The sequence below is a fragment of the Microcebus murinus genome, chromosome 10, assembly GCF_040939455.1.
Source record: "Microcebus murinus isolate Inina chromosome 10, M.murinus_Inina_mat1.0, whole genome shotgun sequence".
Lineage (NCBI taxonomy): Eukaryota > Metazoa > Chordata > Mammalia > Primates > Cheirogaleidae > Microcebus > Microcebus murinus.
Genome location: NC_134113.1, coordinates 44,291,707 through 44,304,729, shown reverse-complemented (window position 1 = coordinate 44,304,729; position 13,023 = coordinate 44,291,707). Strand labels below are relative to the sequence as shown.

At 35.8% G+C, this 13,023-nt stretch overlaps 1 protein-coding gene across 3 annotated transcripts in view; it reads right to left on the bottom strand.

The window, feature by feature from the left end:
• TSPAN8 (tetraspanin 8) overlaps positions 1-13,023 on the bottom strand; it is a 58,222-nt gene that overhangs the window by 20,113 nt on the left and 25,086 nt on the right. The window contains exons 1-2 of one of the 3 annotated variants that reach the window (XM_012788755.3): positions 12,041-12,144; positions 8,986-9,152 (exon numbers count right to left, since the gene is read on the bottom strand). In XM_012788755.3, coding sequence (XP_012644209.1) covers positions 8,986-9,045 — 60 coding nt within the window. In that variant the 5' untranslated portion in view covers positions 9,046-9,152; positions 12,041-12,144. Of the gene's footprint in view, positions 1-8,985; positions 9,342-12,040; positions 12,145-13,023 lie in introns of those variants that run through there. The other 2 variants (XM_076007166.1, XM_012788757.3) reach the window with 2 other exon arrangements.

Sequence of the window (13,023 nt, the reverse complement as noted above, 5' to 3'; positions counted from 1 at the left end):
CTATTTTTTCTTCAAACTTCATTTTAAAAATGAAACAAATGTTTAGAATATATCATTCTCATCTGAGTGGAGAAATCCCATGCAAAGATCAGAGTCATAATATCATGAAATTATTCATAAATTTGTTGCATGACTTTAAAAGTAAATTTCTTTTCTATCAAGAATGACCATTCTAGAGTCATGGTTAATGATAAACTATTTCATCCCAATTGTCGGAAGACTGACCATTATAATGGTTCTTTGAGACCTTCCCCTGTTTGGCTTTAAGGGGTTGTCCCCCAATCTTTTATACTGTTTTAAACAATTAAAGGTATAAATTGAGAAAGAAGTGCTTAACTCTGTCCTACTTTCTGTTGGTAAGGTTGGAAAGGACATGGGTTAATATGTTGGCCCCCAGGCCTGCCATCAATGGATACTGCAGAACCGACTAGGCTTACTTTTCCCCCACTCTGCTTTCTCTTTGAAGAGAATCATTGTGGTTTTCACTCAGCTCTCTCTCAGGACAGCTTTCTTTTTATAAAATTAAGATGCAGGCCAGGCGTGGTGGCTCACGCCTGTAATCCTAGCACTCTGGGAGGCCGAGGCGGGCGGAATGCTCGAGGTCAGGAGTTCGAAACCAGCCTGAGCAAGAGCAAGACCCTGTCTCTACTGTAAATAGAAAGAAATTAATTGGCCAACTATATATATAGAAAAAATTAGCCGAGCATGGTGGCACATGCCTATAGTCCCAGTTACTCGGGAGGCTGAGGCAGGAGGATCCCTTGAGCCCAGGAGTTTGAGGTTGCTGTGAGCTAGGCTGATGCCACGGCACTCACTCTAGCCTGGGCAACAAAGCGAGACTCTGTCTCAAAAAAAAAAAAAAAAAAAAAAAAAAAAAAAAAAAAAAAAAACAAGAAAAAAAAGATGCAGCTGGTCTGGACCAGCATTCTAAAAAATCAGGCAATTTTGATATTTGCTTATGGATATGTAATGAATTGAACTGTGTCCCTACCAAACTCATATATTGAAGTCCTAACCTCCAATGTGATGGTATTTGGGGATAAGGCTTTTAGAAGACAATTAAGGTTAAATGAGCTCAAAAAATGGGGTCCTAATCTGACAGAATTGGTGACCTTGTAAGAAAGATGTTTTTGTCCATTCACATACCCAAGGAAAGGCAATGTGACAGCATGGCAAGAAAGTGGCCAGGAAAAAGGTCTTTACCAGAAACCCAACTGGTTTACATCTTGATCTTAGACCTCCTAGCTTCCAGAACTGTAAGAAGATAAATTTCTGTTGTTTAAGCCACCTAAGTCGACGGTATTTTGTTATGGTAACCTGAGCAAACTAAGACCAGGCAGAAGCTGAGAACGATGCAATGCCAGGAAGAAAATGGGAAAACACCATCCAGGACAAAGATAAATGGTAGAATGTTGATTTGTCCTCTTCTCTGATAATGTGTCCTCCAATCATCCCTGCTTCCTCCCTCTCAATTCTATCCTTTGATGTGGGTATTTATTGAAGTGTATTTGGAGAGTGCTAAAATGGTAGCTAGGAGGAGGAGTTGATTGTGAGCTAAACCATTATTGGTACGAAATGGACATCTTTCAGGTAAGCTTAAGCTTCCTGTGCTGCTCCTGAGAACATAGAAAGTCTAATTTAACTATATTGAGGTAAGAGAATGCAGGTTGTACAATTGCTGCTTGTGAGAATATTTTTGCATTTCCTTCATTAATTTCTAAAGATCCAGAGATACTAGAAGAGACAAGTCTAAAGAGAGTACAAAGTTTATTAGACACCTATTGAATATGCTTTATTAATTATATCATTTTATCTTCGGTATCTCTGTTTTTCTTTTCCTTATTGAGTTATCAAAAACTGAGAGATTTGTCAAATTGAATGGTGATTATATTTACTAATATGTATTTTTAAAATGTTTACTCCATATAATCCAATAAATACCATTTAGTGTATTCAGTCTTGGGTTTTAGCTCAGAGTAAACTGTTATTTTCTATATTTTTCTTCTCTTTCAAAAATATTTTCTAGATTTATATTCACTTTTTAATAAAAATACAGCCATTTAGACATGTGAATTCTTTATTTCCAGACCTTTGTTACCATAATTTTCCCATGATTAAACTATCCACTTTTACTGCATACCTTAATCATTTGGAATATGTTTAAGTAAATTTTACAATATAAGTATCTGAAGACATCTTTCTCCTTTACTCACTGTGAAAGCCTCTGAATACTCAGCAAACATTGTTCCATTACCTTCTGACATTTAGTGTTACAAGAGAAGTCTATGATCAGCCTTATTTTTGTTCATGCATTGTTTGCTTGGTTTTTGATATTGTTGTTTATATCGAGACATATGTAAAAAAATTTATGCATCTTTATGTACCTTTTAATTAATTTAGTAGTTTTCTTAATAATTATCTAGGCATAGATGTCTTCTTTCCCTAAGGTAGAACAGGCATTTTTCATCTGTATATAGGTATATTTTCAGGTCTACAAAATTTCCATCATTAATTTGATTATTATTTTTGTTCCATTTATTTTATCCTCTCCTTTAAGAATACAGCTTGTTTTGGGTTTTGTTCTCTGTTGTCTGTATCTATCATCTTCTTTCACATCATTTTTATTTTTTTAAAAATTTTACTCTGGGGAGAGCTTCTCAATTTGGGATTCTATGTCACTGTCTCCATTTAATGTGATATCCACAGTAAATTTTAGTTCTGCTACTGTGTTTATTATTTACTTGAAGTCCTTATTTATGTTATCCACTTCCCTTTTCATTTCATCCTATAGTTTGCCAATTAACTTTATTTTTCTCTTATGGCCTCCAGCCACTGTTTCATGGAAAATTATTTTCTAGCATCATATTGTGAATACCAATTTCCCAGATACATTTTTCAGGATTTTGCAATGTTTCTTTCAGGAATGTGTGCTCGTCCTCTAAGTCTTCAGGGTGACAATATCCTTTACTTGTTCAACAGCACTTTTCATTAGGTCTTATGCTCTATTTTCCTTTATTCATCATTGAATAAGATGAGACTACTTGTGATTTATCATTTATTAAGAGTAGGATGGGCACTTTGCCTCACTCTCTAATGTCATGGGTTATGGTAATTCTCAGACTTCCTGTTGGAGGAGCAGTTCCTGTGCATTTCCTCTGAAGGCATGGCCTAATCCAGCTCTCATCTATTGAGATGGCCTCCTACCCTTTAGCAATATCAGATTTTCTGATGCTCTAAACCAGTGGAGTAAATTAAAAATCTTCAATCTTTAGCAAACTCTGCTGTCATGGTTTCTTTTAAATCTTCAGCCCCAAATGAATGATGTTTATTGTATCAGTGAGTGTTAAGTGCACATTTCATGTGTCTCCATGGTTGCATTCATGTGCAAATTCTAAATCTATTAAGTAAATCAAGCACCCAGTACAACTACAGCAAATTCTGATTTTAAATAACTCTAAATTTAGGGAAAAGAAATCGACCACATTTTTTTCTCACCCAAATAGGGCCTGAATAACCACTAAAACAGTAAAACTCATATATTTAAAAACATGTAAAAAGAGATAAATGTTCAGCATTTGATCTGTATCCTGATGTTTCTGAATAATAAAATGCTGCAAATTCAGGAATGTTTTTATCACATTGTTTCAAAAATACAACTTCCCTATAAGTAATGTGGGTAGACCTATGCATACATTTGAAGAGCGTGGGGCAAGAATACAAATAACAGCCACAGACCACAGGTCTCTATATTAGGAAGTTATAACTCCAGGTAATATGAAGGAAAAAAATGTGTTCTATCTTCCTACCTTGACAAATGTGCCCACTTAATGTTCTGAAAGAAAAGGTTTGATTTAGAATTCTCAGGACATTTGGACAGGGAAATTTGGGGTCCTAGATATACAACAAGGTAGAGGCCAGCCTCAGGGTTGGAATATCCCTCTAGCCCTACAGATTTCTTACCCCATGAGGAGTAGGGCTAAAATTATACCAGTATTTAATTTTTAAAAGTACATTATATATAAAATACTATCACACCAGATTTGAAAACTTTTAAATGAAAAAGCAATGTGATGATGGAATCAGGAAAAATAGCATTAATTGAACTATTATTGTCATGTCAGTACTTGGTTATAAGCTTTCATAAAGTATCTTAGGTAATCTTTACAATTAACCCTGCCAGATAAAATTATCATCGTCATTTTACAAATATGGAAACTGGAGCACAGAAAAGGCAAGGAACATGTTCCAGGTCACAAAGCAGTAAGGGGTAGGATTCAGGATTTGAATCTCAGTGTTCGTTTACAAAATCTACTTTTTTTCCTATTCCTTTATTTTATGAAAGGAGAATTTTTCATTGTTCTTGCCATCTTATTTTCTCCTCTGTTTAAAATCCAACATTGAAATTTATTCATTACTATGCAGAATAGTTTCATATTTCTGTCTCATAAAACTGCCTATACAATATTGGTTGAAATTAAAATGTCACTTTCTTAAACATTTATTTTGTGTCATTCTGAGTTCCTTATGTATATTAACTCATTTAACCATCACAACAACCCCATGAAGTAGATGCTACTACTATTCCCATTTTTACAGATGAGGTCCCCTAATAAAGCACAAAGAGGTTAACTAATTTCCCCCAAGCAAGCACAGATAGTGATGAAGGAGCTAATGTCCACCCTGAGCTCTTAACCATGGAATCTAATCTAATGCCTTTGTCACTGTTATAATTCTATCATGAGTGCATAGTGGCTGGCAACCACTGTATTTACAAAGTTGATACATTTCAGCCATTGTTAACTCTTTATCTTGGTGGGATTTCATCAACTGAGAAAATAAAATATAACTTTGTCCTGTTCTTTTTAATGTACTCCTATCTCGGAGTTAATTTGCTTTGCCTCGAATCTTTTAACTGCTTTCAGCACATCCAATCTAAAGGCTCAGACACCACGTAAAATACAATGACAAACACTGAAACGCTGGTTCCTGGACTCTCTCCAAGTTCTGACTTCCTTCTACTCTTTTCAAACCTCCTTATGCATTGGCTTTCTTCAGTTACAGATACTGGATTTATAATTTGGCACTTTCTTCTCACCTTTGGGATTAGTAATGGACCTCATTCTGCTTTCCCTCATTAAGAGCTAGGCTCTCCGTAGCTCTCTGTCTCTGATCACCATTTTCTGCATCCACTGGCCAAAGGCCCCATGTTCCATGCTTACTCAGACCCCTAAGACACCTCAAGCACCTACAATATTCCCAGTCCTGATTTATCTGAGAGTAGCATATAAAAAGGAGACTTCATCTGTTTTTGACTCAAGACTCAGGGAAATAGGTTCTGTACTTATAATGTATCTATTATCTATAGCACCTCCAATTTTCTAATTTGCATCAAACTCTAGCATGAGTGATTAGGAATGATTTTCACTTTCACATGTTTTTCTTCAATTAGTATTTCAAACAAATGGAAATCACTGCATATTTATGTGGCATATCTCAAGTTCTTCCCCAAACGAAACTGGTATGTTTAGATTAAATGACCATATGCATATCTTAGAAATATTTCAACATCTGGCCCTACTTTGCAAAGGCTTAGTTTCACAAGTTACACCAAAAAGAATGCATTTGAAAACATCTACGGCCTTGGGCATCTACAAGAAAACCACATCAGTGGGACTGTAAAAATTTTTACTTAAGTAAACATTAGAAATGTGACAAATTGCTAATTTCCTATGAAGGATAGTAAAATTCCAACTGAGAGCTCTAGGTTGGGGGTAGATGGGAGAATATAAATAGGTGTGTACATTTCCTAACCCCAGAGGCTCTTGTTGCCTAGATTTTGATTTAAAATATTGATGTCACCTGTTGGCTAAGTTATCACTGGTCTTTACAACTATTGCTCTCACTGAAACTCCATTTCAAGATCTCTTATACAGAGATTGTAGGTCTCAACACATATGCTGACGGGAGGAATTCCTGAGAGAAGTTAGAAATATCTAACTGACATCTGGGTTATGAGAAAAACAAATAGATAACAATAACTGTAAAATTATCAGACCTTCCCAGGAAAGCAATGATAATACCAGGGTCTAGGATGGTACAGATCTCTACACACTGCCTTGAACCTTAATCTTAAATATATAATCCTGAATCTATAACTTACCTCTCTCCTAGACTGTCTTTATCATTTGGGTTTAAAATTCAGTTCTGTTACTGATTAGCTAGTTTATGAAACACTAATCTCCGATTTATTCACGAATAGCTATTAGCACTTCCCATGATGTTTTTATTTAAGAAAGATATATTTTAACTTCATAATTTGAAGATTGCTATTGGTTTGGGTATTTGGAAACATCTTAATAAAATAGGAGCCATGCATTTATTAACATGTTAAAAGTATGTTTAAATGGGCCATATATTCTGCATCATATAAAGATGACAATGGCTACAGTTCTTTAAAGACAGGGTATCAAGTCTTCTTAGAGAAATAGCTGATTCCAGGTCTGGGCAGGAAATAGGCAAGTGAGCCTGAAACATCTTGTCATACCAAATAGTGATGGGTTTATGAAAGTTAGTAGGATCATGTCAAAAGGACTCAGGCACCAAATTAAGCTCCTACTAGCCAAAGATGGAATAAATCACAAAGCAACAAGGGTAAAATTATAATGGAGTTTATCTGGCATTTTTTAAATACTAGTCTATCACTGTTGGATAATACTAGAAAGTTAACTCATTTTGAAATCTGGTTAGTAAAGAGTTCAAGTATTTATACTACTTTTTAAAAAATAAAAACTACGTACCATGGCAACCAAACAATAAATGAGCCATTTTTTTTCCTTATTGAAAGTATTCCAGCTAATAAATGAAGAAAAGTTCATAGAACTAGAATTCACCATTTGAACCTCTTAATGAAATAATGAATAATGGATACAGGTACTTAAGCGTCAATGGCTACTAACATCACAAATAATGACACAATCAGACATCATGTGCCCCCTGATAAAAGAGTAAAATATCACTTAAGAAGTAGTTGTGCCAAAAAATAAAACCAAAACAAAACAAAACAGAACAAAAACAAAACCTTGAATGATATCATGCTGCCAGATGCAACTACTAACTTACAGATAATAAAGAGGACAGGGGAACATGTTAAACTATACCCTGGGTGTGCAGATAGCAAAATCCAGATTTCAGGCAATGGGATAAGACAAACAATATGCACTAGTACATAAAATTTTAATGGGAGACAAAGAAATGAAGAGTGAGGGAGAAACTACAGATTAAAATTGACATAAAAGGTATGTGAATCAATCCCAGTATGTGGACCTTATTTGGATCCTGATTCAACCAGGAACCTTTATGAGGTAATTGGAAATTTGAACCCTAGGTGGATATTTGATAATTGATTAATAAATTCTTGAGTTTTTAAGTGTGATAATGATATTGTGGTTACATATTATAAAAGAATTATTATCTTCCAGAGATACACACTAAACTCTTTACAATGAAATGATATATCTGGGATGTGCTTCAAAGTAATGTGGTGTGGAGGAAGTGAACAAGGGTCTGGAAGGAGAAAGATTGGCCATGTTTTTGTGGCTGTTGGGGCTAGTTGATGGGGTTGATTACCCTATCCTGTGTTATTTTATGAATGTTTGAAGTACTCTCTAATGTAAAGCTAGACATAAAATCAAACTAAAGAACACAGGCATTTCTTTCTTTATATTCTACTCAAGATGTTTAACCAATTTAAATATTTCAAGAGAAGAAATTTATGAGGACTAACTTAAAATACTGGCCTACATGCATGAGCTTTATTTAATATTTGCAAAAGCAGCCCATTTTTCTAGGGAAAAGGAAAGTACAAAGAACAGCTCTTTATTTATTTGTATATCTACTTAGTTAATTCACCCACATATTATCTGCATTCATTAGGGCCACTGACTATTGAATGGAAAGTCATTCTCTAAAATAAAACTGTACTATGTATTTAAGTCCATCATTATTTTAATAGAACAGAAATTTACTAAAACATAGATATTTTACCAGTTTTCTGTTTACTAAAGGCAACCAGGTACAAACACAAAACCAGAGTTCTTTCTTTCTTATACTGCATAAGCTATTTTTTAAATACAATATACAAATACTTTTTTTCATTTAAGTGTTTTGAGCTATTTCTACTGAAACTCAGTCTTTAATTGCACCATATATATGTAAAATGATAAGGTGAATTTCCCAACATTCTATCCTGCCCTTTTCACACCTTGTTTTTCCATTTTCCAATGCTAGATGTTACCTATCAATTTGTTGATTATGTCTGTGTCAGTGGACTTTCAAGAGAAAAAGAACAACTTGCTAAAATACAAACCCCGTTGACTAAAAGGTGGGGTGATGACACATCAAAATACTGACTTTAAAATGCTAATACATATCCACTGGTTTAGTTTAATTTTCTTATGATCAAGTAATTTTATTGTTTCCTTCTCAAGTTTTTCATGACTCATTGTTTTTTAGTTGTGGCTTTGAAAATGATCCTCTTCCCATGTCTTTATCATCTCAGACTCTGAGATTCACCTGTTTCAAACCCAGACGACAGGGGCAGGAGGCAGGGACTGGGCTCCGGTTGGAATCAGGCCATATTTCTCCCACAGGGTCCTTAGGCTGGGGAGGCCTGCTCGATATACAACTAAGGATAATTGTTCTTTAATTAAGGGGTATGTTTTCCTCTTTGATTGTTTTTGTAGCAATATCAAAACATTTATGAAATGTTTATCCTCCCAGATTCTGAAGTGTACTTTTTTGAGTCATTGGCTCATTTTCAATTACTGAAATAACTAAAGAAAGAACAAACAAATCCAAACAAGTAAATGGAAAATACATTTCCCTCCTTCTCTTATTTCTCTAGTGCAGAGTCTGTTCTTGTTTATGATATTTATATCAAGATCCCCTTTCTTGCATAAAATTGATAATTTAAAGAAAAACACTTACCCAGAACAAGAAGTTGAAGATAAACATAGAATATTTTATACAGCCACTCACACCTGCCATTTCGGAAAAGGATCAGGAATCCAGATGCTGTGAATTCAACTGTTCGTTCTAGTTGTCCTGCAATATGCTCTGGAGTAATTTGCCTGCAGAAATTTCTGTGCCCACGGCTTCAGAGCAGAAACAGCAAAGAAGTAGAGAGGGAAAAAAAAAAAAAAACCAGTTATTAAAGTGGATAAAAAATTAACCCACACATTTAAATATCAGAAAGCCTATCCCCAGGCGAGTATGTTCTTTTGCTTGTCATGGCTCCTGGGGCACTGGGCCAGGTTATTTATGATCCTTTCTCAAAAACTGCCTCCTCTAAAGTAAACAGATATCAAGTGCAGGGAGTGGCGCTGGATCAGAGCAGAGAATGGCACAGCGATACTAGGTTGGTGAATTTCAGGAACCACAGCCTTACTTCCCTGCCTTCTATTTCCACTAAGGGGAATAAGTCTGTTTTGCTCTGAGGTAAAGGGTCATTGTGTCTCAACTCATTTATGCATTGCACTTTCTCAAGAATATAAAATTTCTTCCAAATGCAATAAAATGCATTTAGAGATCTGCAAAATCTCAAGGCTCAGACATTATAACCTTTTGTCATTAACCTCAGAACAGTGAAACAATCATTACATGTATCTGCCTTCTAAAACTTCAAAATTTATTTCAAAACAATTCCGGAGCTGCCTTAAATGCACCACAGTTGCAGGAAGAAAAGAGGAAGAGGCAGCCTTGCTTATCTTGACAGGACCAGACCATTCAGTTTTTATCTTTATTTCTTTATGAGGTAAAAGGAAAAAAATCTCAGAAGTCAACCTCTGACTGTACCTATTGTGTTCATTTTATAATGTGTAGCATTTTTGATAGCTTGATTTGCTTTTAAGGTGGACCCTGTACTTTCCTTCCTCTGATAAATTGTGTCTAGGAACAGCTCCTCTCTACCAACCCAGTTTCTGGATTCTTCTGTCCTCTTGGGCACAAAATTCAAAATGGGAAGGTTGTCACGGATCAGTGACCAGAGATTGTACAATTTGTTTCCAGTGCTAATAGAAGGCAGCTGTCCCAGGTAAAGGCAAAATCTCCTGACTTAATCAGGGAGGTGTGGACTATTTTGTGTAAACAACCTGGGTCATGCTAGTTTCCACATCCTGCCTCTCAAAGGGAGTTCTTCTCCCATAAATATAAGAAGCTTTTTACTTCAAAGGGTTCTTGGGAAAATAAGCCTCTAAAATCTTTCTTAAATTCTATACAATAAGCAAACATGGACTTCTTCCAAAAGAAAAATATTTTTCTGATTTTTCACTGGCATACAAAGATGTTTTTGACAAAAAAATCACTCCCTGACTATAGACACAATACATTTTTAATGCATTATCAGCAATATTATTTAGTATTAAGGCTAAATTTAGGATTTATTCTAAAAATAATGGCTTGATATTTAAATCATCACTAAAATTGTCAGTGTTCTGTGCTGTTTCCTTCTAGGAAATGAAAATAATTTCACAAATGTCTACTGACATATTAGTGTATATAGAATAATCTGTGGCTGAAAGAAGAGTTTTAGACTGAATGAAAAAAACAAAAGGATTTATAGTCCCAAGAATGATTATTTATCATTTAAAGACAAAATCAGGAGACATCTACATTTTTAAATGCTGCTTTTTGACAAGAATATATTGAGTCCTTACTAAATTTCAGTGTGGAATAGATTTTTTTGGTGGATGCTGAAACTCCTTAAAAAGAATACTTTATAGTCTTTATAGACTTTATAGTCTTTATAGTTAAATCATTCTTGAACTCTGAAACACAAAAATCAGTGGATGTCATTTTACAGTAAAATGGCTGTGTGTAAGAGAAACCCCCAGTACAATTCAAAACGTGTGAAACAGTTCAGTCCTTTAAATTCCTACCCCAGTAAATGTTATAATCACATAAGAATTGCCCAAGCTGAATACGGTACAGTTATTTTGTATTTCTCTTTCTTTCTTGCCTCATATCCAATCACTCATCATGGTCTATGGAGCTCCTAAATTTCCACCATCTCATCCTTTTGCCACTGTCATTATTCAGCCCTTTGTCATTTCTTACTTGAGCCGTTTGAACAGAATCTTAATTCGTTTCCCTGCCAGTCTCTTCCCCCTCCTCTCTGCCTTAGCACTCTAGAATTCTCTTTCTAAATTCTTATTGATCAGGTAATTCTCCTGATTAAAAATCAATCTAAGGATGGTTGCCTGTTACCAACAAGATAAATTTCAGACGCCTTAGAATGGCACTTAAAGCACATGGCAGGCAAACCTCCACTCATCTTCCAGAACTTTCTCCCTCCCCTCTCTCCCTAGGCAGCCTCCACGCCTGGGCTCCCTAACCACAGAATTATTTCACAGGCCTAGAACATACCTTGGGATTTTATGCCTCTGTGCCACTTTGTTCCTTCCACCTGGAATATCCTTTCCCATCTTCTCTACCTGGTAAATTATTGCAAACATCCCTTGTGATACATTTCCCTTCCTCAACCACTGCCCTAGTCTGGGTGACCGACTTGCTTGTCAGTCCTTATGCCCATTATGATGTGAAAACAAACCTTTAGTCTACAGTTGCCGTCCTATCCCACATGTATTCGTATCTCTCCCTATTTGACCCTTTTACCCAAAAGGCAGAGATCTTGGCCTATTGTCTGTACCCACAGCAGTTGCCATTGGAGATAAAGGGATGCACAATTCCAGTTAAGCTCCCTGGAACAGCTGCCATTGGAGACAAAGGGATGCACAATTCCAGTTAAGCTCCCGGTAAAGTTCAACTAGTTATTTCCTCATAAGGTTCTCTAAGGAACTACCAACATGCTCCCCCAACCCACTAAAAAGTCAATTATTAGATTAAAAATTGTTTCTTTATTTCAAGACTTGTCAGAGCCTTTAACTTTTTGATATTCAAAAAAGTGATATGCAGCAATTCCCAAATGAACATGATCCCAGAACATATCCAGAACCAGTGTTATAGAACATATATGCATACTTACAGAAACACTGATCCAGACAAAATTCCATATTTTATACATGAAAAAGTACAGCCCAAGGAGATTGAGTAGCCGGTCCACAAAACTTGTTAGTGGCAGATCTCCTTCTAGAAATGAGGTCACATGTATCATATCAGTATTCTGTCTACTGGCATCAACTATGTCTCAAGTTATGCAGCATGAGCATGAGTCATTTGCCATCTTAGATCTTGAGATGTTGTCATATAACAGATATTTTAGCAGTGGAGGAGAAGGGGCTGGGGAATATCAGTAATACATCTTAGAGTAGACCCCATGAAACACCAGGCCAGGAAGGAGAGGCAGTGGAGAGTGGGATATCATAACAAGAAGTGACAACTGAGGGAAAGAGAAGAAAGTCTCAATAAATTTAGAGAAAGTTTTCCTAATGCTGCCATCATGCCAATTATTATTACTCGCAGGGATTCCCCAGGGTAAAGCAGGATAAGTTTTCAAATATGACTAATCATCAAAACCCTCCCTGAGTCACCCATCATTGAACTAGGTTTGATAATAGTACAGGAACGCTGGCAGGGAAAAGAGAGAGAAAGAGATTCCTTATGCTCAGGGTGGAGGAAAGTGTATGAATGGGACATCAGATGCCCTAAATAAAATATGGCATTTTCTCTAGGTTATCAGGCAAACCAGGCCCTACATTTGGGACTTGAACCAGAAAGCAAGCATAGATAAATAGTTCATATTTTCATCATGGTAACATTTTTCCCTCCATAAGATATACTCAAAAATTTATCCAACAAATGTGTTGAATGCCCACTACATTCTGGCATGATACTAGGTGCTGGAGACACAAAACTTTACAAAACAAGATAATCCCTACCTTCAGCAGCTGACACTGTAAAAATGACTTCCTCTTTGCATTTTTGTTTCCAAAATCTGGTAATCAACTATACTTGTCAATGGAGTAAGTAGTGAAAAAGCAAATCTGTGTTGTGGAGGAAAGATTCTTT